Source organism: Quercus robur, chromosome 4 (assembly GCF_932294415.1).
Source record: "Quercus robur chromosome 4, dhQueRobu3.1, whole genome shotgun sequence".
NCBI classification, from domain to species: domain Eukaryota; kingdom Viridiplantae; phylum Streptophyta; class Magnoliopsida; order Fagales; family Fagaceae; genus Quercus; species Quercus robur.
The window spans coordinates 52,058,687-52,086,601 of NC_065537.1; the positions used below are offsets into that span (position 1 = coordinate 52,058,687).

The 27,915-nt window shown below is 33.7% G+C and overlaps 1 protein-coding gene, 1 non-coding gene and 1 pseudogene across 2 annotated transcripts; 2 read left to right on the top strand and 1 right to left on the bottom strand.

Moving 5' to 3' along the window:
• The first annotated feature begins 2,086 nt into the window (after positions 1–2,086).
• Positions 2,087–2,169, top strand: TRNAL-UAA (transfer RNA leucine (anticodon UAA)). Its single transcript has one exon. It is a non-coding gene; the product is annotated as a tRNA-Leu (tRNA).
• Positions 2,170–3,321: 1,152 nt separating this feature from the next.
• LOC126722923 (glucomannan 4-beta-mannosyltransferase 9-like) lies at positions 3,322–11,461 on the bottom strand. Its single transcript, XM_050426083.1, has 9 exons — positions 10,560–11,461; positions 9,438–9,536; positions 8,622–8,874; positions 7,178–7,288; positions 6,965–7,101; positions 5,497–5,610; positions 5,120–5,319; positions 4,613–4,807; positions 3,322–3,901 (listed from the first exon to the last, which is right to left on the bottom strand). The coding sequence occupies exons 1-9, from the start codon at positions 10,887–10,889 to the stop codon at positions 3,739–3,741; spliced, it is 1,602 nt and encodes a 533-aa protein (XP_050282040.1). The 5' UTR covers positions 10,890–11,461; the 3' UTR covers positions 3,322–3,738.
• Positions 11,462–14,741: 3,280 nt separating this feature from the next.
• LOC126722159 (uncharacterized) lies at positions 14,742–27,642 on the top strand (annotated as a pseudogene).
• Positions 27,643–27,915: the final 273 nt, after the last annotated feature.

The window sequence follows — 27,915 nt, forward strand, 5'->3', positions numbered from 1 at the left end:
TTGTGGGTATGATTTTGTTTTAATTTTTTTTTGTTAACTTTGCAGCGCATAAGAAGAATATTGGAAATTTTTATAGAACATAATGTTGATCAACTTAAGCCTAGTAATTTCAAACTTTTGTTTGTGTGTGTGGAGAGAGAGAGAGAGAGAGAGAGAGATATTTTAGTTCGGAAAATAGTGGACAAACAATAGAGATAATATATACTTTTTTTTTTTTTTGGATTTATAGATAATGAGGAAGTCGAAGTATAAAATTTGACATTTTTGCTTATAAATCTTGTCAAAGTTACGGTTCACCACTAAATGAAAAATGATTATTTAACAAACTCTTAAATTATGTATATTGGAAGGGCAATTAAAACAAAATTTAATGTAGAATCAGTCATATGATTTTCAAGTTTTTTTATTTATTTATTTTTATTTTAACACAAGTTCTTCTTTGGCATGTGATTGAATGAAGATGTATAAAGAAAAACAATTATTTTTTAGATTTTATTTTATTTACATTTTGTTCATATTAAATATATGCTCATTTGGATTTTTATATATTAACATAATTTTGAATTATTGGTATTTTTTTAAAATTACTAAGGGTCTGTTTGGGATCCGTTTATTTTGCTGAAACTAAAAACTTTTTACTGAAAGTATTGTAGATAAATGTAAAAGTTAGTTGAAATAGTATAGTAGGACCTATAAATAGTACCAAAAAGTATAGTGGACCAATGAATAGTAGCAAAAAAAGCTAAATAGTAAAATAAGTTAGCAAAAAAATAAGGGGCTATTTGGATTTGCTATTTCCATAACTCATAACTCTGTTCCCATCACTCATAACTCAAAAATGGTGGGACTTATGGCTGAGAAGTTCGTTTGGTTTTTGTTTCCATCACTCAATTCTCTGATTTTTGAATGATGAGTTATAGAAACTGAAAACACATTTTAGGTGTTTTAAGTTTCCATAACTCAGTTTTCAATGGCATTTCCGTAATTAATCCTACAATGAGGGTCCCACGGTCAGAGTTCAGCCACAACTTTTGAACCTTTTTTCTTTTCTTTTTTTCCACTCAATTCGGTGAGTTTGGTTTCTTCTTCTTATTTTTTTTTCTTTTCCCTTTCATGCTGGGTCTAGTATGGTCTTCTTCATTAAATTTGTTTGTTTGTTTGTTTGTTGTTGTTGTTGTTGTTTTTGTTTTTTTTTTTTTTTCACTGGGTTCGAGGAGTTTGGGTTCTTCTTCTTTTTTTTTTCTTTTTTTTTTTCTTTCACACTAGGTGATCTTCTTCTTCTTATTTTTTTTTTTCTTTTCCGTTTCATGCTGGGTCTGGTCTAGTCTTCTTCATCTTCATCATCTTCTTCTTCAATTTTTTTTTTCACTGGGTTCGGTGAGTTTAGGTATTGGGGGTTGAAGGAAAAAAGAAAAAAAGAAAAAAGTAAAAGCTACACTAAGTTACAAGTATAGGGCCCACAAATAGTTGAAAAATTTGAGTGATGGTGCCATATGGGTGGGGTGTAGGGAGTTGGGGTATTTTAAGTGATGAGTGAGGAGTGACGAAAATTGAGTGAGGAGTGATGAAAAAAAAAAAAAAAAAAAAAAAAAAAAAAAAAACCAGGCCCTAAGCTATCCAAACACAACCTAAATATTGAAATTTTTTGTTCATGCTTTGACCCCCAACGATGAAATTAATGTTCCATCTGTTCAAATCTTAGTTCTTTTAATAAAGAACAGCAAACTATGCCAATTTTGATAAAATATTTACAAAAAAAAGAATTAAAATTAAAAGAATTATTAAAAAAAAAAAAACCGTGCGCTATCCTAGGAGAAATTATAAGATCCACATGATGGACAAGTGTTGTGATCCACTATTCCACTAAAAAACTTCCACATGTTTAAAATTGTTAGAAAATTTTTTTAAATAGAAATTAATTACTGACTTAGTAATTTTAAACAAGTGGAAGTTTTTTAGTAGAATGGTGGATAAGTGACGTGGTCTATTAGATGACTCTATAATTTCTCCTATTCTAGAGGTAAATGGAAGTAGAAACGCATTAGACTGATATTAAAAATATAAACTCTACAGCTAGTTCAGAGAAGCTGGTTTGCCCGAGAGGTTAAGGGGGAAGACTTAAGATCTTCTGCACATAAGTGCGCATGGGTTCGAACCCCATAGCCAGCATTTTGTTCTTCTTTTTCTCTTTTCATTAAATTTTAGTGGTTTTTTTGGGACATCAATGGATAATTATTAATTAATATATTTCTATCAGCTTACATATTTTACCTCAACAAAATGATACCAGATGATCCAGTATAATGTTATTGGATATTTTTGGATGAGCTTATGATACCACTTAATCCATAAGTGTTCCTAAAAAAAAAAATTGATCCATAAGTGTATTTACCGCTAGGCACTAGTTGATAACTTTTTTTTAGACAAGCTTATTTTTTAACTTGTCTGTTTGGATACTGCTTATTATTGAAAACTAAAAAATACTGTAGTAAAATAATTTTTAAATATGTGAATAGTACCGTAGGACCTAATTTAAAAAAAAAAATTGCTGAAATTTATACTTGTGGGTCCTGTAAACAGTACACGGGACCCACACAAAAGACGCAGCCCATTCACAAACGCAAACGTGTTTTGTATCCAAACTAACACTTAGCTAGGGGTAAGTTCATCAAGCCCAAGAGCAGCTCAAGAGCGTAAGAAACCCAAGCATAAGCCATTCTAAAAGAACCCATAATGCAAGCCACCTTCATCTAATTACAAGATATTTGGGCCAGCATTGCAACAACTAAGTACTAACCCAATTTTGAACCATATAGCAAGCTGAATTATTCAAGATACTCAAACAAAAAAGGTGCTTGCTACTCATAGTGGAAAAAAATTAATCTTTTTTTGCATAATATTATTCTTACAATTTTTTATTCTGTAAAGTTGTAATTTACAATTATGTTTTATGTTGGTTATATTTTATGGCAAAAAGTGTTGTAATTGCATTAATTTTGTTCCTTGTATTTTGTGGGATTTTATTGTATTGGGTTTATTATTAAGTTGGTGAAGAATCGAGCATGAATTGAAGAATCAGTGTAGTTTTGCGACTAGTTTGCAAGAAGTTCGCGAGAAGAGTAACCCACAAAAAGGCCACGTGAGAAGCACATGCTGGAAGCTGAAGAGTCATGCTAGGCTATCAATTTCACGATTGTCTGGCGAGTAGGGTAAACCTGCGAGGTACCCGTGGAACTCTCTGCCTGGAGGATTAGTGATATCGGTTATTTGTACTCTTTTATTCTTGTTCCGCATTTAGTATAAGTAAGAGTAAAAGCTATATAACCGTAATTTTTAATTGGGGATCTGAACAAGCTCTTGTGTTTTAGCACAAATCCGAGCTTTCAGATTCCAACTTCAGCATCCTCTTATTCTTTATTCCCAAAAAAAATCTCAAAGTCCCTATTACAAAATGTAAGCAACCCTATCTAATCAATGCTTGCCTGTTGCAACATATTGCGCTTTTGATTTAATCTCTATATTTTCCTTGCCTGTATCCACAAGAAAATAATTTATATTGAATCATTTCACACAAGAAAAGAATGAACAGTGTTTGTTTTGAAAAATCTAAAGAACAGAAAAGAGAACTATCTGAATGAATGAATCTCCAAAAAGAACCATATTTTCATCTTCTGTTGGTGGCAATAAAAGAGATGTTGAATGCTATTCTTGAGATCATTTTTTGCCAATCACGTTCCATTAAGAGTTGGGGACAAAGGTACCAACATAACCAACCCCTGCAATGAAGAAGGCAAAGGACTGGAGAAAGAGGTATATGAAATAACGGTTCTTTCCAAAGTTGAGATCATAGCACCCGCAGAAGAAGAGATAGGCCCCAACACCGAGCTCTAGTAGATGGAGCCTGTTTAAGAAACAAAAAATGTAAACTTCAGATTCTCAATTTTCATACTAGATACAGTTCATTAAATTCTTTTATAACATTGTCTAGGTAAACATTAAAAATGAAGGTGACACATTTTTCTGGAATATCAACTCAATTATTGAAAGTTTGAAACTTAATGCTCTATTTATTGCAGAGCATATTGAGGAAATGAAGAAGGTATTGGAGCTTTAGAACAACTGTTCCAGTTCCAAGTATAAGAAACATATCAACTACATTCTGCTTTCCACTGTTTTCTGCATAAACAAACCATGGTTTGACCATCAAAGTATACTCGCGCTCTAGTTTCACCTGCACATGTTTACTTTCCTCTAAATAGATTTTCTTCTAGGGATCAGCTTATTATTTGGATACATAAATAAGACATAACATTAACTTTTACTTGTGGATTGGATTATGTATAATCAAATGGGATCCATAAAGCTGACCCCAATTTAAATGTGATCAAAGGGCTTAGTTAGGCATTTACTTTTACCCTATATTTATTTATTTTTTCATATATTTGAAAAGCAACATGTCATTTCACAGTATTAAGATTACTTCTATTTTTATTAAGTGTTGCAATGCCATTGTTACGTTGAAGACTCCTTTTGACACAGTTCAAATGCTATGACAATCGTAACTGCATAGTGTACACATTGTAACAGTGATTGCCAATACAAGTAATAATACCTTTCTCCAGCCCTGAATCTAGGTTTCCTGGGAGCTTTTGCACCTGATTTCATCTTGAGAGCATCTCCCAATTTCTCAGTGACAACCCATTCATTTACTCTCCCTGCCTCAAGCAGACCTATAAGTGTTGCCTTAGTTCGATGCAAAGACATGACATTCTCAAAAAGGATCCAGAACATCAATAGGTGGAACGATCTGTGAGATAACATATAGTTGAAGGTATTAGAAATGAGTATAACAAGTCAAACTAAGACAAAAGCATTATTGAATTATCCTTTTTATAAAGCTAGTAGTTTCTCCAGGATTGATAGAAAATTAATATTTCAATCAGGTTTGGACATAGCACAATCCTGCAAAGTAATGACAGCCAATCCATACCCTATAAGAACCACACTATTGGTGAATTTGGACAGGTCACAAGGCCTGGCCAGTACTAATGCAATCTATAACAGGACATCATGAAAACTTGCTTGCCAAAAGAGAGAATATTGAAGGGGAGAGAAAGACCTTGGAGTTCCAACTGCATTGAGGAGAGTAATTATAGATGGGATGTACACAGAACCCCACTTGGGAACTTCCACCTCAGGAACCAAGACTGTTGCTGGCAAAACAACACAGTAAAAGAAAAATGTGACAGTATGGGCAATGACCTTCCGAACAAAGAAAAAGCTGTAGATCACGTATAACTTCTTCCACAGTGAGACTCTCTGCAATGCATTATAAAATAAATAGTGAGTAGAGACATAGACAAAGAAAAATATAATAAAAAAAAAAATTTTGGATTATGAGGGGGAAAAAGTACAAATTGGCCTTATGTTTCTACATTCTTGATTATCACTCTAGACAGAACAGAAACATCTAAGAGAAGCTAAGAAGAAGCATACCTTGTTTCTCAAAATCTCCATGGCCATTTTTCGGAAGAGATTAGCAGGGCCACAAGACCATCGGTGCTGCTGATAACGGAAGGCTTTGAAAGTACTAGGTAATTCATTTTTCACCTGAAATATATAAATAAATTAGAATTATATCAACTTTGAAAAGGGAACATAGTAAAAACTTATTACAGGACAATTCCAGAATCATACCACTTTTATGGAAATGGTGCTTGCTTCCTAAATTATATAGACTTTCGAATTTAAGGAAGGCTTACATGGACCAATGGGTTTGCTTAGTAGAATGAGTTCAAATGATTAGAATCAAATATGCATATTAATATATTTTGAGACATTTTTATTTGCATGGACATCTCTTCTCACGAGACCTTTACCCATGAGGGTGGGGAAAATGGCATCACTAGGTAATTACAGTGGTACATTATACAAGTTCTGAGAAAAGTGTTATGTACAGGTTCATTAGAAATCATTCTGTTGTCTAGTAAGAGTTATTCTTCATAAGCTGGTTCAACATCACATCTCTTTGTGAGAATTTAAACAAAAATATCAGGAATATGTGAAAGAATTTCATCCAAGGGGTTATCCTGAAAGTTTAAAAGGGCTAATTAGGATGTCAGGAAGTTTGCATTGCATCCCAAATACTGCGTTTAACTGTTTATCCACCACATATTCCCCTTTTTCCTTGGGAGACAAACAAAGGACTGGGTGGAAGGTGTAATTTTAATAATTAAAGCTAGAGGTCAATAACAGAAGTTATTACTGATCAGAATTACTATTAAATTTAATCCAAAGCTGATATTAGCCTCTTTATACATAATGAATATTCTATTCTAGAGATTTAGTTCTGTAATTTACCTTTCAATATTTGGGAAGTTATATGTATTCTAAAGCAATTACACAAATGGATATTGATCCTTTTATTAAATAATAACAGATATAGCCAAAACAGGCTGCATACAATTAGCAGAAGTAGAAACTAAGTGCAAAGGTTTCAATTACAAAATTTATGACATTGTGAGACAACTGTGATATTAAGCAAGATGCTTTTGTCTATCTAGCTCAAGTATTTTTTCCACTTTTCTTTTTCAGCCATAAGCTATTGACACTAGACAGTGTGCTAGTAGGTGGGTGCAAGAAATGGTCTAAGAGAAGGGCAATAAGCTCTAAGCTCAAATGGCACATCCGCCCCTTGTAGAAGCAAGGGGAGGTGAAGTCACGGGTTCAAGCCTACTAGGTGTGTGTGTGTGTAAGATCAATAAAAAGAGGAAAAAAAAGGTCTAAGGGAGGACAATTGTAAGAGGATAGACAGCCAACAAGGGTAGTAGTATAATAATCCATTTAAATAAAGATCTCCCTGAAATGTTTAATGAAAATCCCACTGGAGAATAATGAATACTTCACTAATCAACAATTTACTTTATCAAATTATAACTAGTTCTACTGGTTTTGTTGTTAATACCTTGATGTCACCAACATATACAAATTTCCAGCCTTTGAGACTTGCTCTGACTGCCAAATCCATATCCTCCACTGTGGTGCGGTCCTTCCATCCTCCAGCCTCATTGATTGCTGAAATTCTCCATACACCGGCTGTCCCTGCATTAAATTCTCTACTGTCATATGATTGGATTTTCTACTAAAACTATCCGCACTTTTTGAGAATATGGCTTACCATTGAAACCAAAGAAGTTGTAAGTTGCAGATCCCACTTCTTGCTCCACTGTGAAATGGTAATCCAGTGACATCTCTTGCATCCTTGTCATTAAGCATTCGTCAGCATTAACTGCAATAACATCCAATAAAGTACCATCACTCCTCCTCTTCTTTGGTAAGTACCTTTCCAGTCATTCTATAGTGTATAATAACTCTATACTTTTCAGACTTTTTGCTACATAGCAAGTGCTTTTCTCTTGTACTAAAAAAAAGAAGATATTTTTCTCTTGTATTTTAATTATAGAAATTGCTCTGCACAAAGTATAAAGTTGAAATGGAAGCCCTACCAATTAACTTGAGTTCGACTTAACGAGCTTGCCTAATACCTTCTAATGACAATCAATATACAAAGGTCATATTCAGGCTTGCATCAAATTGATATATGCAGATTTCATGACAAGATCTTGACAAAGTATTGTCCAAGCTAATATGCTCAAGATTCATACTTTTTTTTTTGGTCATGAGTAAGAGTCATCCTTTCTGTTGATGCTAGGTTGCATGCTCAGAGAGCAAAACTACCATCCATGAAAACCAAATGAAAGGAGCTCTTTTCTAGTCAAATTAGTATTAAAAAAGAAGCACGAAATAGCTTTTATTTGACAAAAGAGATACATGTAGGAACTTATTCTATGCACCCTGTGAAATGTGCCCTGGAGGGATTTTCAATAGAAGACTGGGAAGAGGAGCATTTTCCATTCAATGACTAATTAAATCCATTAACACTACTTTTACAGACCAAGACAAAAAACTTAAAAACTTCACAGAAGTCAGAATTTCTGCAAATGACAGACCTGCTATAAAATCTAGCACCTTTACACATACATATACATGCTAAACATGTGCATGCATATGTGACTATATTTCTTTTTTTCCCCTGAAAATGTAGGTTCTGTTTTTTTTTTTTTAAATGATAATTTGATAGACAACAACTGGGGGAGGGGTGATTCGAATCCTGGTTTTCCTTATATAGGAGAACAAGTAATGCTACTAAGTCGCAAGACTCTTGGCAAAAATGTAGCTCTTTAATGTCCACTATATGTGACAATTCTTCAGAACTAGAACAAGACACGTTGTTTTACATGATTTAATATAGATTGATGCTAAGGATGCTATCAAATTTCATACATAATCTTTAAAAACCAATGTGTTACCAATCACAATAATTAATTTAAACACTTATGTATGATGTTTTGAAGTGATACTAATCAAGTCATGACATGTCAGTTTAAATTTTTTATTTTTATTTTTGTAGTAAGCTTTAACATTTTCCTTATATATATATATATGTCATTTTCTATCTTTGTTGGCACTTTATTCTAGATTATAAACTCAGTCATTAAAAAAAGGGGCTTGAACCAAGTTTAGCAGCAAAGGTGTTACATTTAGTAAAGACGGCCACATACCAAATTTCCAGCGAGCTTGAACAAGAGCAATTTCAGGGTTGTGAACAAGAAAAGGTATGGTGCGCCATAGAAAATCAGGCTCAGGTTGGAAATCAGCATCAAAGATTGCCACATAGTCACACAGTTTGACGTAGCTGTGTTTCATGCCTTCTTTGAGAGCACCTGCTTTGTACCCATTCCTGTTGTCTCTGATCTCGTACTTTATGTTTATGCCTTTGCTTGCCCATCTTTGGCATTCTAGTTCCACCAGTTCCTGTTGTTGTACTTTTATTTATTAGACCATGAATCACACAGACCCACATAAATAAAAGAATGTAGATTTTGTTTATGAAATTATGAACTGAACTATCTCATGTTGGAGAATGGTAATGGTGCTCATTGTCATATACGATAATATCTCAATTTGACTGTAACAAATAAGGAAACTATCCAAAAATAAACTTTTGGAACTCTATCATCCAACGATCAATTCAAAGTAGGTAGGGTGTTATTTTCTTACAAAGATTTTTTTTTTTTTGGGTGTGACTTATGGTTGTTGGTTGGGTTAATTTTAATATTTTTTACAAAAAGACTTGGACAAAGTTGTTAAATCCTAGGAACTGCTTCGAAACCCAAATTATATATGGGACAGAAAGAACAACTGCTTCAAAATATTTTATTATTTTCTTATAAAAAAAATAGTATATTATTTTAAGTAAATGAAAGCTCAAATAAATAAATGTATATATAATTCAATAGACCATGATGTCGGCACATAACCAATTTCAAACATGTATCTAATTCGTGTTTGAAATGAGATAGGATTGAAATAAGAACCTTGATAGCTGGGTCAGTTGAATCATCAAGAACTTGAATTATTATCCGATCAGACGGCCATGAAAGCCCACATGCAGCTCCAATGGATAGCTGATACACCTGCGTAGCATAGAGCAGTCACATGAAAGATTAAGTGTCCATGTTATATTGCAGTAGAAAACAAAGCTTGTAACCATAGAGTTTTGTGATATTGAATTTTAAGTGGAAAACTCTTTAATATTTTGAATATTTTGGTAAATCACAATGAACAATACTTTAAAGTTTTAAATTCGTAAAGTATGAATAATAATTGAACCACTTTTTCCTAAAAGCTTCAACTTTTGATAATTTTAAGGATCCCTTAAAATACTTTTTCCCCATTATTTAAAAAAAGAGTTTTTGAAGCTCTTAAATTCTTTTATGATTGATAACGCATAGCTAGACGTGTTCTAAGTAAATTTCGTTGTACTATAAAGTAAGAAGTTTGAATTTGGTAAAGATGAAGTGTAAAACCCATGTTTTATACTATCTAATAAGAGGTTATCGTTTTATCTTTTTACTTAAAACTAAATACATCCTACTATACCTAATAAGATCACAATAAACTTTCAATTTGGTTGGATTTTCAAATATATATTAGAATTGATTGAGGATGATTGTGCTTATTTTTTTATGAGTGATAAGATGAAATGACATGTTAGGATTAAAGGAAATAAAACTTATGTTTTATACCACATTTTTAAAGAATTTAATTTTTAAAGGAAGATATAAGGTCTGTTTGGATACCGTTTATTTTGCTGAAAACTGAAAACACTGTAGTAAAATATTTTTTAAAGAGCAAAATATTGTTCACATGCTTTTCAGGTGTTGGCTGGTTCATGAACAGTAACATGAGATCAGTCAAAAAAAAAACACAAACACAGAAACATCTATACGCAAGCAAACGCACACATAGAGAGAAAAACTTATAAATTAATAAATCAATCATAAGAGCTAATGATTAAAAGCTTTGTGTGTATGTATATTATATTTGTGAGTGGTTTAAACTTTGTCACATAATCAATATAATAACTCTATCATAGAGTCATGTTAATAAATATTGATTAAATGTTGGTGATAGGAGTGAAATCTAAATTGTCTTACCTCTTTCTCGTTGAACATGGGGATTTGCACTAGAACCATGGGGTAAGCTGAATGACCAAGCTCCAAATCGTCCCTCATAGACTCGCATTTGTAACTCTTCTCTGGCTTTCGACCAAACAACTTGATAAAAACTATGACAATGCCCATGTACACTCGCTCCATGAAAAGCATTAATGACATGACCAAGCACACAACCAGCAGCAATTTCAACAGTGGCACAATCAATGGTGCTTTGGTTTGTTGCCAAATCAATCCAATTTGTCCTGCAATGTCATCACGAGTACCTTGGAACGTGTCGGGGAGCATGGTCGTGGTTGAGAGCCTCTCCATATTAGCCTACTTTGTGAGTGATGAGGTTCTGGGCAATGAAAGCTTGCAATATATGTGAATATATATGTGTGTATATCAGTGTATGCTTGGGTTATAAAGGGCTGTGTGTGTGTCAGTGTGTTTAGCTTTGCGAAAAGAACACGAATGTTTTACTACTATTTTATATGAGCTAGCAAGCTTTTACTTTCTTTTGGGTGAATTGCTGTGATTTTTGCTTCTGAGTTACGCCAAGGCAATGTGGAAAAGAGATTGATTCTGAGTGGACTCGATCATATCATTTCTACTCAAGAAGCAGACCCACTGGCTCTATGATCACAACAGAGCAGAGAGAGAAGCTAGCTATATCCAACTTAAAAATACACTCAAAGCAAGCTATTACGTACCACAAAGAAAAAGGTGACACCAAAGAAGACTCTCTTCTCTTCTATCTTCTCTCTGTTTCTGCAGAGAGAAAAGAGAGAAAGGCAGGCTTTGGTTAAACCAGTAGCTAGCTTCTGGTATCTGGGTGCCTCTCTTTTATGCCTGCTATTCAATTTCTAGAGAGAGATAGAGTCAGTGGTGAAGCTCAAAGTTTGTGTTTGTATAATATATATAGAAGAAACTACAAAGCAAAGTGCTTGGTCAAAAAAGATAGCGACTTTGGATCCGAAACCAAGCAATGACTGTCAAATTCACGCAGAGTTTTTAAACTTGGATGTTTATAATTGAATAGTTGGGAGGTTTACACAATTATACAAAACTATGTTCAAACTAGTTTAGCTATCATTTTCAGTCTTGATGAGATGCAAAGCTGGCATTAGCTTAATTTAAGCACATTAGGTTGTTGAATTTTTGTGCACCTCCAAAACAAACTAATCTTTCAGGTTGGTGTTTAACCTAAATTTTGATGTACCAAAAATAAAAAATAAAAAAATATAAATGATGTAATACATTTCTACAAATCATTTTCTATTGTTCCATGTACATAATAACAAGTTTTAGATAATTTCATAATTAAGACTGATAAAAGAGAGGAAGGTTATGGGTCATTGTAGAGAAACATTTTTATTTTTTATTTTTTATTTATATTTTTGAAAATAATCTTCTTGGAAGAGAAATGATTACTGGTGCAACCATTGTTTTATGACTAATCTTCTTAAGTTACCATGGTCTTAGAATGCCTTTGAAGTGGGTTTTGAAAATCGGCATTCTTACATCAATTGATCGTTTTTCTCTCTCTTCCTAAAAAAGAAATCTTTAGTCTTTCTCACTAGTTAGTATTAATAAGTATGAACAAATTGAAAGTGAGGCTAGTAGGTATACTTCCAAAAAAAAAAAAAAAAAAAAAAAGAGTGATATTTAACCTTTAAATATCACACTTTTTTTTTTTTTTGAAGATGTATAATGTTTAAAGTTCAATGGTTGACTTTGTACAGTGTACATCTCCATTTTTTAAATCATTTCCAATGGAGACATACAATGTCGTGTATTATGGGGAAAAAAATGGTATAATGTGTACAAACCTTTAAAACTTTTTAAAAGAAAAAAGTTAATAAAATGTAATGTGTCATGAATTTTAATGTATATTCATAATTATGGCTAATGGCGAAATGGTTGACTTTTTGTTATCACTTCCTAATCAATCAATCAATAATAATAACAATAAAAGCAAAGATCTTATGTGAGAGAGTATGGGGTTTGCCATGTGACACTTTATTATAGTAGTTTTACATTTAGCCTTCTACATTAAGGGTATATTTGGTATACTGAATGAAGATTACGATAAGAATTGTGATCTTTATTACTGGAAATAAAATGTGTTGTAATGGAAGAACTAAACATATTCATAAGTTGGGTTGTGAGTTGTAACATTAAAATATAACTTAAGATTTATTTTAGGAAATATCTTACTCATACAATTATATTTCCTTAAAAATAATGAACTAATATATATATATATATATATATATATCCTTAAAAATTATGTTTATTTTTTTTTATTTTTTATTTGAGAGAGAGATGAGTTAATTTTAATGATTTTTTATATTTTTATACTTGTTACTTGTTTATGGAAAATTTGTTTATTTTGAAGTATAATAATTTTAAAAATTACTGCACCTACTAATGAATAACTATTACATCCATTTAAAGAGGAATACTTATTTCTCATTTTGAATAATAGATATTCATAATAATGATTATTTCTTATAATAAAAACATAACCAAACTAAGGGTATATCTTCGAAGGATCTCGTTTAAGTACCAATTAGGCTAATTACGAGAGCACGAGCAAAGAAGTTCAAGGATGTACTCAACGGAGTCATCCAAGAGTTATGGGCTCAAGCAAATTCGTGGAGGCCCATTGAGCATGATCCATGTGGGCAACAAAAAATCGTCAACTTGATTCAAGTTCTAGAAGGATCCGGTCAAGGCTAAGAATTGGCATGAAATATTTTGGGTCTATGTAAAAAACGTTATTCTAGGTTTAGGTGATTTATTTCCTTGTTTTTAGGTGCATTTAATGCTTTTTAGGTCAAACTTTATTCTTAATATGGTTAGGTATCAATTAAGAGTTATTTTAGAATATATTTTCTTGTCTGTCAAGTTTTAAGGAGCCCTTAAATAGTCATCTAAGTCTATAAACGTTTTTCAGATATTATTGATAAAACTTGTGAGGTTTATTCTCTTTGGTTCTTTGAAGAACTACTCGAACTTATCGGGAATTCCCGTGACGTTCATCTCGACTTATCAAACGAAGTTTCCACCACCGTTTGTGGCGTCTTCCTTATACCGAGGTTATTGTTTGTCATAAACAACGGGTCGAGGTCTCCCATTTGAATCTGTCCATAGAATGATCTTGGGTTCCCTTTCGTTGTTGGGTCTCGTTATTCTTGACGGGGTTCACATCATTTGGTATCAGAGCCAGGTTTCTAGTTCAGGTTTGCCTATCCTTTAACATATTTATCTCTTCTTAGCCGAATTTCCTTTACCCTATCTGTTCAATCTTTGTTTGTCTTGTTGATGTCTAAACTATTGGTCTGGTCTCACATCTCTTAGTTATTTCGAAATCTTATTTCATTATTCTCAAAAGCTAGTTGCTGATCATAAAATAAATTTAAAAAAAAAAAAAAAAGACTCGAAGAAGAAGACAAAAAGGAGTCTGAACCAAAAAAAAAAAAAAAAAAATCACTATTCTGTGCTTCCAAAATTCCAAAACTGCCATATTCCTTCTAATTCTAATCTGAAAATTTCCATATTCCTTACGTTCAAATTTGAGATTCCTTGATTAGTTCTTGGTGAATAGTTGCTGGAAATTTTGAGTTGTTTGTTTAGTTTCAAAAGAACTGAAAGAGAATTATTGAGTGGAAAAAGGCAAGAGTGGTGAGAACATTAGAGGGTAAATGCCATATTATTTTGAGTGAAACACGAGTGGAGAGTGATCCACATTCTTGAGTGTATACACGTAAGGGAGTGATTTGTGAGGTTCCTTTTTTTTTTTTTTTTTTTTTTTTCTTCTAACCTTTGTTTTGTAGCAATCATGTCTCACGATAGTGGTAAGAGCATTGCCGAAGATGATACAAAATTGGCTGATCTGAAAGCGTTTTTGGAGGCCATGATGAGTGAGATGAGGCGTGTGATGAAGATAGAGATGACGCAGGTTCACGAACGGATAGATCAAATGGAGAATAGACATGAGGAGCAACCACAAAACAGTCGTAATTTGCGTAGAAGGGAAAGAGTTCTACCGAGGGAGGAGGATGAAGAGCGTTATGGGTCTGGTTTTGATGAAGAAGAAGATCGGGATTCCATTGTTAGCAATAGGAGACCTGGAGGAAGATTTAGAGAAGCTAGGAATCGCGAAGATAACAACTTGGGTGGTATTAAGATGAAAATTCCGTCCTTTCAAGGTAGGTCTGATCCTGAGGCATATCTTGAGTGGGAGAAGAAGATGGAGTTCGTGTTTGATTGCCACAATTACTCCGAGACAAAGAAGGTAAAATTAGCTGTGATTGAATTTTCTGAATATGATATTACTTGGTGGGATCAGCTTGTGATAAACAGGAGGCAGAATAGAGAACACCCAATAGACACATGGTAAGAGATGAAAGTAGTGATGAGAAAGCGATTCGTTCCAAGTTACTACTACCGAGAGTTGTACAAAAAGCTACAAGGTCTTAGACAAGGGAGTCGAAGCGTAGAGGACTACTACAAGGAGATGGAGATTGCTATGATCCGCGCTAATGTAGAGGAGGATCGAGAGGCTACAATGGCTAGATTTTTGCTTGGCTTAAACCGGGAGATCCATGATATGGTAGAGATGCAACATTATGTGGAATTGGAAGATATGGTGCATATGGCTATCAAAGTGGAACAACAACTCAAGAGAGGGAATGGGACACGTGCAGGCCATAACTCTAGTTCTACCTCTTGGAAATCGAGTCATGCTAAGCCGTTGGACAAGTCACAAACGCCCAAACTCGAGCCCAAGTCCACGACTACCAGCCACGTTCCTCAAGGTAAAATCGAAGCCTCTACCTCTAGGAATCGTGATATTAAATGTTTTAGATGTTAAGGCAGGGGCCACATAGCAAGTCAATGTCCAAACAAGCAAGTCATGGTGTTGTAAGCTAATAGTGAAATTGTGACCGATGATGAAGATTTCGACACCGACGACATGCCGCCATTAGAGGATGTTTCCGAGGAGGAGTATTTAGCCCCTAGCGCATTGACATTGGTGGGGAGGAGAGCATTGAGCTTGCAAGCAAAAGGAGTTAATGAAATACAGCGGGAGAACATCTTTCACACTAAGTGCTATGTTAAAGACAAGGTATGTAGTGTGATTATTGATGGTCGTAGTTGTACTAATGTTGCAAGCACAATTATGGTAGAGAAATTGGGATTGCCCATGGTAAAGCACCCTAGACCGTACAAGTTGCAATGGCTAAATGATAGTAGTGAGATCAGGGTGAACAAGCAAGTGTTAGTTGCATTTCGAATCGGTAAATACGAAGATGAAGTGTTGTGTGATGTAGTACCGATGCAAGCGGGACACTTATTGCTAGGGCGTCCATGGTAGTTCGATAGGTAAGTGAAGCATGATGGCTTTACGAACAAGTACTCTCTTGTACTTAATCAACGATCAATCACTCTTGTACCATTGACACCGCAACAAGTATACAAGGATCAAGTAAGATTACAAAAGGAGAGTGATCAAAAGAAAGAGAGTGAGCAAAAGAAAAAGAGTGAAAATCAGAGAGAGGCCGAAAAAAATGAGGGAGAAAAAGAAAATCAAAGTTCGGCCCTTGAGAGAAAATCAAAGAGAAAACAAAAGAATTTCTATGCAAAAGTGAGTGAGATCAAGCGAGCAATGTTTTCAAATAAGCCGATGATTGTACTTTTGTACAAAGAGGCACTTTTAAACACTAACGAACTTGACCTTGCTTTGCCTAGTTCTATTGTTTCTCTTTTGCAGGAGTACGAGGATGTCTTCCCCGAGGAAACACCACATGGGTTACCTCCAATCCGAGGGATTGAACATCAAATTGATTTTGTTCCCGGTGCAACCATTCCAAACCGACCAGCTTATAGGAGCAATCCCAAGGAGACAAAGGAGCTTTAACGGCAGGTAATTGAATTGTTGGAGAAAGGGCACGTGAGGGAGAGCATGAGCCCATGTGCAGTTCCGGTCTTACTTGTACCTAAGAAGGATGGGACGTGGAGAATGTGCGTTGATAGCCGAGCCATCAACAACATAACGGTAAAGTATCGTCATCCTATCCCACGCTTAGATGATATGTTAGATGAGCTGCATGGTTCTTGCATATTTTCTAAGATTGATTTAAAAAGTGGTTATCATCAAATTAGGATAAAAGAAGGAGATGAATGGAAAACCGCCTTTAAAACAAAATATGGTTTGTATGAATGGTTAGTTATGCCTTTTGGTTTGACTAATGCTCCGAGCACCTTTATGAGACTTATGAACCATGTTTTGCGTGCATTTATAGGAATATTTGTTGTTATCTATTTTGATGATATACTCATTTATAGCAAAAACATAGACGATCATGTAGTACATTTGAAATCCGTTTTAGATGTGCTAAGGAAAGAAAGGTTGTTTGCTAATTTAAAGAAGTGCACTTTTTTCATCGATAAGCTTGTATTTTTGGGATTTGTTGTTAGTGCACAAGGTATACAGGTTGATGAAGCGAAGGTACGTGCAATCCAAGATTGGCCGAGCCCCACAAGTGTAGGTAATGTTCGTAGTTTTCATGGACTTGCTAGTTTCTACCGGCGGTTCGTGAAGGACTTCAGTAGCTTAGCCACACTACTTACCGAAGTGATCAAGAAGAACGTTGAATTTCGGTGGGGAGAAGAACAAGAGAAGGCATTTCAATTAATCAAAGAGAAGCTGACTAACGCACCTTTGTTGTCTTTGCCCAACTTTTGTAAAACGTTTGAAATTGAATGTGATGCTTCAGGTATTGGTATAGGAGCCGTTCTTATGCAAGAAGGACGACTAATTGCTTATCTCAACGAGAAACTCAGCGGGGCAGCCTTAAACTACCCAACTTATGACAAGGAGTTGTATGCGTTGGTTCGGGCTTTAGAGACGTGGCAGCACTACCTATGGCCTAAAGAGTTCGTGATTCACACCGATCATGAGTCCATGAAACACTTGAAGGGCCAACACAAGCTAAACAAAAGGCGTGCACGATGGGTGGAGTTCATAGAGACGTTTCCATACGTCATTCGGTACAAGCAAGGTAAGGAGAATGTAGTCGCTGATGCACTTTCTCGCAGGTATGCCTTACTCTCCACACTTGATGCAAAATCGCGTGGTTTTGAACATATTAAAGAATTATATGCTGAAGACCACGAATTTTGTGAGGAATATCGAGCTTTTGAGAAAATCGCCTCTGATAAGTTCTTTAAGCTTGATGGATTCCTATTTTGAGAAAATAAGCTATGCATACCTAATTGTTCTATGAGGGAGTTATTAGTGCAGGAATCATATGGTGGGGGATTAATGGGACATTTTGGAGTTGCAAAGACTTTAGCTATTTTGCAAGAACACTTCTATTGGCCTCACATGAAACGAGATGTCAAACAGATTTGTGGTAGATGTGTCACATGTAGGCAAGCTAAATCCAAAGTGCAGCCCAACGGTTTGTATACTCCTTTACCAATTCCTAGTGAGCCTTGGATTGATATTTCAATGGATTTTGTGTTAGGATTGCCTAGGACTAAACGTGGAAGAGATTCAATTTTTGTGGTCGTGGATAGATTTTCTAAAATGACACATTTTATTTCATGTCACAAAACGGATAATGCTTCACATGTTGCTGATTTGTTCTTTAGAGAGATTGTGAGATTACATGGCATGCGTAGGACAATTGTTTCGGATAGAGATGCTAAGTTCTTGAACTATTTTTGGAAGACTTTGTGGTGTAAGTTCGGTACTAAGCTATTGTTTTCCTCTACTTGTCATCCACAAATTGATGGTTAAACTGAAATAGTAAATAGGACTTTGTCTACTCTATTGTGGGCAATCAATAGAAAGAACATCAAAACATGGGAAGAATGTTTACCACATGTTGAGTTTGCATATAATAGAGCTGTTCATTCTGCTACCAAATTTTCACCATTTGAAATTGTGTATGGGTTTAATCCTTTAATTCCATTGGATTTATCTCCTTTACCTTTGACGGAGCACGTTAATTTAGATGGCAAAAAGAAAGCTGACTTTGTGAAGCAGATTCATGAGAAAACAAGACTCAACATTGAGCGAAGAACGGAGCAATATGCCACACAAGCCAACAAGAGACGTCGCAAACTAGTTTTTGAACCCAGAGATTGGGTTTGGCTGTATATGAGAAAAGAAAGATTCCTGACGAAAAGATGTTCTAAATTGCTCCCAAGAGGAGATGGTCCCTTCCAAGTCCTCGAGCGTATCAATAACAATGCTTACAAGCTAGATTTACCTGGTGAGTACGATGTAAGTGCCACTTTTAATGTTACTGATTTGAGCCCTTTTGATGTAGGTGATGATTTGAGGGCAAATCCTTTTCAAGAGGAGGGGAATGATGGAAATCAAGGCACCGCTTTGAAGGATCTCGTTCAAGTACCAATTGGGCCGGTTATGAGAGTACGAGCAAACAAGTTCAAGGATGTACTCAACGGACTCATCCAAGAGTTATGGGCTCAAGCAAATTCGTGGAGGCCCATTAAGCATGATCCACGTGGGCAACAAAAAATCGTCAATTTGATTCAAGTTCTAGAAGGATCCGGTCAAGGCTAAGAATTTGCATGAAATATTTTGGGTCTATGTAAAAAACGTTATTCTAGGTTTAGGTGATTTATTTCCTTGTTTTTAGGTGCATTTAATGCTTTTTAGGTCAAACTTTATTCCTAATATGGTTAGGTATCAATTAGGAGTTATTTTAGAATATATTTTCTTGTTTGTCAAGTTTTAAGAAGCCCTTAAATAGTCATCTAAGTTTGTAAACGTTTTTAAGATATTATTGATAAAACTTGTGAGGTTTATTCTCTTTGGTTCTTTGAAGAACTACTCGAACTTATCAGGAATTCCCGTGCCGTTCATCTCGACTTATCAAACGGAGTTTCCACCACCGTTTGTGGCGTCTTCCTTATACCGAGGTTCTTGTTTGTCATAAACAACGGGTCGAGGTCTCCCATTTGAATTTGTCCATAGAACGATCTTGGGTTCCCTTTCGTTGTTGGGTCTTGTTATTCTTGACGTGGTTCACATCAATATATATATATATATCTTTAAAAATAATTTTTATTTTTTTATTTTTAATTTGAGAGAGAGATGAGTTAATTTTAATGATTTTTTATATTTTTATACTTGTTACTTGTTTATGGAAAATTTGTTTATTTTGAAGTATAATAATTTTAAAAATTATTGCACCTACTAATGAATAACTATTACATCCATTTAAAGAGGAATACTTATTTCTCATTTTGAATAATAGATATTCATAATAATGATTATTTCCTGTAATAAAAATATAACCAAACTAAGGGTATATCTGGTATATTTGGGATGCGGTAATTACTTCTGTAATAGAATAGTTATTCATGTGTAATAGTATATTTATTACATAGATTAGTTATTAAATAGGAATAACTATTCTTTTAATTGAAGAATAGAAAGATGTTATAACTGGGTCAGGCTTAGGTCCAGTGTCCAGTAGTACTGGACTTGTTGAGATGATGACATGTGTCCACTTTTGGACACGTGTAACTAGACCTAAACCAAGTCCGTTATAATTATTCCTTAGTGTACATATAATTGATTTTAAATTAATATATTTCAAAAAATATAAATTTTCCTTATACATTATCTTTTATAAGCTTTCTATATGTAACAACCAAACTTATAAATAACAATAGTTATTCCATTACAATGTCTTCTATTCCTAATAATAGAAATTACTATTCCTAATGTAATCTATATTTATTGTGCCAAATGTGACCTAAAGAGTAACTATTGTATTACAGTGCCTATTACAGTCTACCAAACATACCCTAACTTCTTCCCACTGTATTTCAAACAATGGGCTGATGTTTTAAGTTAGCCAAACAACTATAATGCCTTTATTACTTTAAATGCTTTAGATAGATTTAATGGATAACTTTTCAATTTTCTCTACATTGCATAAGAGCTAAGTTTAATGCAGAATTGCAAGAGTCGGATTCAATGGATTGGGAAATATGATTATTTGTTTTTACGAATTTGTTCAATCAAGCATAAATAGCAACCTTCTTAAGAGTTGTCCTTTAAGATAAACTTGGATAGAGCGATTTTTAAAGAACAAAGCAAGATCAGGAATTTTAATTTGAGATGATAATGGGTTGCTCATTGCAGCATTAAGTTGCTAAGGAGAGCAATTTGGATTCAGAGGAGGCAAAACTAGCAGCGGCCGTCTATGCTATTAATTTTGCGTGCAATTAAGATAGGTGTAAGAGATATTATCTTAGAGGAAACTTAGCATATGTTATGGGCAGGCTTCGATCCAAAGATGAAGATAATTCATGGCTGGGAGCTATAGTAGAGACAACAACAATAAGAATAAGTATTAGCCATGACATAAAGATAATTAGAAAAAATATAGTCTTTATAAAATATTTTAAAATAAATTTATATTGTACATCGTATGGGACATGGGCTAGTAGCTTATTAATTAGATGGCTACTTGAGTTAATTAGTGGCCACGTGGCTGGGAAACAATTAATTTTGGTTGTGATATCTATAAATATGTGAGTTAAGAATCAAACTAGAAATACTAGAACTTTACGTATTAAATTGTCGATAAAATTGTATAAGGGACTGCCTTTATATAGCCTAACATATATGTGAATGATGTAGAAGTAAATAGGAGTATAGTACAAGAAAATTACAATGGGCTTGCATTTCAAGAGCCCTCTCTAACTTATGTAGTGTGGTGAGAGACCAACTTGAGTTTGGAGACGATATCATAGAAGTGGCCTTGTGGAGAAGGTTTGGTGAAGATGTTGGCTAACTAATCCTATGAGGAGACAAAACATAGCTGTAATGTACCCTAAAATAGATGATGATGAAAAAAGTGACAATTAATCCCAATATTCTTAGTATACTCATGGAACAGATCATTGTGAGCAATTTGAATGACACTTCGATTATCATATTATACCTGTAGTAAAGTTGAGTAATCAACTTCTTCATCTTGTAGGAGCCAACGTAGCCAAAGAAATTCAGATGTAGTGTCTGTAAGTGAATGATATTTTTCTTTTGTACTAAAATGAGCAACTACAATCTGCTTTTAACTGAGCTAAGAAATGAGGGAGTCACTATATAGGAAACCAAATCCTATAGTGGAATGGCAGAATGTTAGATCTCCTAGCAAGTCGACATAGTGTAATTCTGGAATGTCAACGATGATTGGAAGGAGATGTGCCTTTTAAACATGATCAAAGCTAGGATTCTAAGGATAATGGCATAATGAAATGACTCTGGTGTTTCCATGAATTGACTGACAATGCGGGCTGCTTGAGAGACGTATGGTTGAGTAACTGTGAGGTAGACTAGACTTTCAACTAGCTATCTATAGATAGTAGGATCATGATAAATCTTTAAAATGTATATTTATTTGGACGTTATCTCCTTATTACTATATTTAATTTGTATAATTAAGTTATGATTTGCATTAGTCTCAATTATTTATCTTTACATAATTTTTTAAATAAGATGTTATTCATTGTGTGTAATTTTCTACTTTCAGGAAATTATGAGAAAAAAATGAGATTACAAGAGTTTGTGGGAGAAGTAAGGGAGAATGGAGATCAAACTAGAATTAAAGAGGAGCTAAAGGATCATGCTTAAATGTCTAAGGAGGTGTAGCTAGAGTACTTGGGTGGTTTACCATATTTGGAAGCTTCACATTAAGGAAAGAAATCAAAGAGGCATAACTCTAGATGAAAATTAAATAGTCAAAAGTTTTATTTTCTTTGTACACTTTGACATTAGGGTTTTGAATGGGGGCTGGAGAGAATGAATTTAGAGAGACAAAAACTTGTATTTTCTATTACCTAATGGCAGCCTAAACTCTTAACTAGGGCTAGGGATTATGTTTCTTCCATACGATTATATGAATATTCATTGTGATTCTTCCTAAATTTTGAGTTGACAACATATTTGATTGTTCAATTAGATTTTAAAATTTTTTTTTTTATAGATTAGTTCTTCCATACTTTCAATAAGTTCAATCATGTTTTTCTTATTGTTTAAATGAATTTCTAATAGTTTCAAATAGGAATCAGGTTTTAAAGTGAATGAATTTTTCTAAAAACTATTCTAACCGTATTATTAATCTAGGTTATCATGTGTTTTTGAATTATTTTAGTTCAATCGAATCATGAGTATTTCATTGTTTAAGAACAATCAATTATGAAATATATATTTTCTTAGATCACAAAGAATTTCATATTGATATAGGAAAACATCCCGATACCTTGGTATTTAAAATATAGATTTAAACCAATCATTATTTAATTGTTAACAATCACCAAGCAAAAATTATTTTTCATCTTCACCAAAAGTGTTATTTAATTACATTGGTTTTGAATTTACCTCACTTTTTGTGGTTCAATCTCAATACTTTGAGAATTATATTGTTACAATCTCTGGCACTTAAGAGAGAGCAAGCAAATCACAAAAAGGTTCTCCATCATTCATGTAGGTGAGGTGAGCGTTATATTCAATGAGTGCGCGAACTATTTTGCTATTCGTGATACATTAGAAACCCTAGTGCACGAATTTCCATGCCAACAAGTAATTATGGGTTGAAACAGGATAACAGAATCATCAGTAGGCCCCAACCTCGATCGATTGTGAGGAGTCAAACCTTAATGAAACTTGATCAATCACATGGTATCAAGGCTGGTGTCAGGGCAACAGTTCTTCTATGCTCTTGAGTAGTTTCTTAAGTTGTTTTCGTGTCTTCAAAGTAATCGTTCAACACTATTCGAGACATAAGAACTATGAACTCAATTACATAAAAAATGCATTTTAACTCAGATTTGCCAACAAATACAAAGATTGATCCTAACAAAGAGTCAAGAGAGAAAGAGGGTGGAGGTGAAAGAGAGCTTGAGAACGGAGGGGAAGGTAGTCTGTTTTCTTTTCTTTTCTTTTTTAAGCCACGTGATCTCTATTTGTAATTGGAGGATACACTAATAGAATGGTCTATTTAGTGCATCATCAAAGTTCAAATACCAAATTGAGGAAAAAAGTTAAGGGGATTTTAGTGCAATAACATAAAAAATCAGGGGGGGTCTTAGAGCAATTTATTAGAAATTTAATTGCTAATTATAATTCTTAAAACAACTTCTTCTTTTTAAATTTTTTTTTTTTTGTTGGTACACCCTCCTTTTCAAGAAGAAATTCATTCAAGGATGTAAGAGGGTGCAATTCCCATTTTGTTTGTGTGATAGCTTTGGTTTCGTTAATGCTGTTAATTTAGTTGATTATTTTGTAACTTCAACTGCTCAACATGTTATCTTCACATGAAAGACCAATCCCAAAAATGACAGCCCAACTGCAGCTATTAAAAGTGTAAGGAGGACAAGACAAGTATTCGCTGTTCCTGCAAAATTAGGAATTTATCCCATGACGAAATGATTCACATTCAGTACTCTCATTGGAAGCGTACAGAATCAGAATGGCATACAATCATAGCCCATATGATTCGCATGTTCTTCCACCATTAATAATAGGATCAAGAGAACTCACACATTGGCGAATGGCGACACATAAATTAATCAAGTTTCAGATTATAGTCTTCGATTTGTGACAAAAATAGACAAAAAGAATAACCATTAGAACTTGGGGTCCAGAGGTTGGTAGGACATCGATGAGCCAAATGATTAATACGAGAGAAAAAAAAAAAAGGGTTAATAATTGTTTATGATGACCGTTGAAGTGGGAGATTGCCGAATGCCTACTTTTGTTATACCAATACCATTTTTTTTTTTTATTTTTTTTTATAACAATTTAAAAGTTAACCATTTAAGAATAAAACTTCAAAGCCATGATTGGCTTTAGCTAACACATACATGCGTACAGAAAATTTTAGGCAAGACTATGTGAACATCTATGCAGACGTATGAAAAGCTAGCAAAGCCTATTGGCAAGGCTATAAAGTTTGAGGCGTAAGGCAAATTTAAACAAGTTATAACAATTAAGGGTTCATTTGAATACCACTTATTTTGCTGAAAACTGAAAACACTGTAGCAAAATAATTTTTAAATGTGTGAATAGTGTTGTGTGACCCATTTTTAATAAAAAATTTGTTGAAAAAAGAGGTTTGTGGGTCCCGTGAACAGTACATGTGACCCACTAGAAAAGCCATTAGTCACAGAAACGCGCTTAAAAAAAAAAAAAAAAAAAAAAAAAAGCAAACGTAGACGTAATAAGCTCAATCCAAACGGGTACTAAATAAAGTTATTAAATAAATAAAAAAGTTATTTAATATTAAACAAATTAAAGTTAATTTGATAAATTACAAACATAATTTAATGACTTAATACTAACCAAATTAAGATTAATTTTATGTAGAGAGTCAAATAGAGTCTAAATTTGGTAAGGATGAACAAAATATATCGCTAGAAAAGTTATAAACAGGAGGAACCACGTTTACCTGGCACTAATGGCATTATCAAAACTGGTTAACCTAAATTTTAGACCGTATTGCCTGTTTAGGATGGTGTCATTATCCTTATTTTGAGAGAGAGAGAGAGATTCATAGCATTATGATTGTGGGGTCTATGCAGAAGCTTATATGTAAGGGAATTCCTATTTGGTCAAAACGTGGGAGTAAAGATAAGAAAGGGTATTAGATGGGGAATATAGTGGGGTGCAATGTCTAGCTCAAACCCAGGAAGGGGAGTAACAGAATGTTGGAAAGAGAAGAAATAGAGGCATCAACAAAGTGACAGATAGAAGCTTCACAAGCATCACATTCAACTCATCTTCCTTTTTTCAATATTATATACAGTTTAAGATTAGTCATGGCTGATGGCACATCATTTTAATTAATAATGTCATTAGGATCCTAGACACCACCATTGCTCACCAACCATGTCCCCCGAAAATAACAAAAAATTTGATGAGAACAATTACTTGTAATTATAAGTCACTTGCACCATTATAATTTTTTTTTTTTTCTAATTCATATAAGGTTATTTCATTTGGTTGAAAGATAAAGATAAAGAAAAATGAAAAATCTTTTTATCTTAATCATTATGTTAAATGTAAATTCTTTTTATTTTTGTCATCAAAATTCAAGCAACATCATATTGCAGGATGTTGAGGGCTTAATAGGTGATCTCAGAATTAGAATATTATGAAATTTTGTTGCTCTTCAAAATAAATTGGTTAGGTTAGGAGGTATTTGAAACCATAGATTAACTCCTTCTCTTTTTCTTTTCTTTAAATCTTCATTTTTGGGCATAGTTGAGGTTCTAGATGTCAGAGTGAATTTGAAGTGCATTAAATATTCACTTTTGAAATTGAAGGCAACTTGTTATTGAATGATGATGATGATGATGTTAACTTCAGGTTTGTTTGCCTTTTAGGTATGAACCAATAGCATCATGCTCTCAATTGATAAAATATATTTTCTAAAGTCAATAAGACAAAGATAAGAACGGCCTCAAATAATCCTTTTCTTCAATTTTTTATTTATTATAAATATCTATATTTCTATTTAAGGGACTTTCTTTATTTAGGATCCTCAATTTTGATATTCAAAATACTCTCAAATTTACCACTTTGTAAAATTTAAATAATAGGGTTATATATGTAAAATTACTAATTTAAAAACTCCTAAATTTTAGCTCCCACCTAAAACATAGACTACAAAATGGAACAATTCCCCGTTGGTTTTCAAACTTAATATTCAGAAAGAGATGCTCCAACTCTCTTATATTCCTTCCATCACTCACGTTTTCAAAAAAAAAAAAAAAAAAAATGGCACTTTATCAAGACTTAACTTTTTCTTTTTAATTTTTGGTTTCTCTTGCTCCCTATTCTCACTATTTTTTTTTTTCACCTCAAATGCATAATATGATTAAACATACACTTAAATTTCAAATAGTGATGAATAGAAAGTTAAAAGACTACACCCAAAAAAGAGAGTCTCATGCATGTGCGGCGAGCGTGCAATCAGGCTAGTGTACATGTGTGTATATAAATTTTTTCTTTTTTTACAACTTGTCTACTTTCAATCATATCGTTTTTATAACATTTTTCAATTGGTTTTTATTTCATGAAAGAAAAAGAGCTAAGCATATGAGTGGGTGCCTTCTAAAATATTACTTAATGCAGGCAAGGTTCATTTTTCATTATTATTTTAATCACCCAAGATTTCATAGCGTAATAATTACGTTGTGAACGTGGGACTTTTAAAATTTTAATAAAATAAGTCTCGCTCCCGGGACCCCGTGGGCCCGTACATCTTTATATTTCAGCGTAGGAAGAAAATATACTAATGAATTTTTATATTTTAAAACTATATATAAAATATAAGTTTATTATTGGAAAGTATATAATATCTGAATCTAATTAAAAAAAATTAAGAAGAATAATCTAATTAACTTTAATGTATCTTAAATTTTTTTTTAAAAAAACCTTAAATGTGTTGCATACTTGCATATTTTCTTAGACCACGTTGTGCTTACCTATTAAGAATAAAGGGTATGTGTAATCGAAATGTGAGATTTTTAAAGTATTAATTCAATAAAAGTTATTAAGTCACGTAATATTAACAAAATATATATATATATATATATAATGTTTATTTTTGGGGAGATTTTTTTTTTTTTTTTTGAGAAACCGGAAAGAACTTATCATTAAACATGCATGAAAATCCTGTCAGCAGATACAAGCTCTGTTACATTACAATGAATATCCTCTAACCATACTTGTGGTTCATACAAATTCTTCGCTAGCTTAGCGAGTTTGTCTGCAACGTTGTTACCCTAGCGCTTGGTGTGAGTGAAGGTAGCCGACCTGAATGTTGATGCTAGGGATCGAGATTCTTCAATAATGTGTCCAAATGCTGACATGCAAGGTTGCTTTAATGTGAGGAGTTTAAAGATAACCTCTGAATCGCCTTCGAAAACCACATCTTGCAGCCCAAGTTCACTTGCAAATACGATGGATCTCCTGCAAGCCAACGCTTCCAAAGCTGCCACAGTTGGAGGCAAATGAATTCGTTCCGATAGCACTGCAATGACCAAGCCCTCTGAATCACGTACAACCACACCCAGACCTGCTGCGGCGATGTCCGGAAAAGTGACGCCATCAAAATTTACCTTGTAAACTGAGGGCAACGGTGGCAGCCAGTGAGTTGGATATCAAACTTGCCCCACCACTTAAATGCATTTGTATGTATGTACATGTGCATGCAAATTACATGCTAGAATAAATTTTTTTTTTTTTAGAAGATATAAGCTAGAGTATAAATGTGATTGAATGACTTTT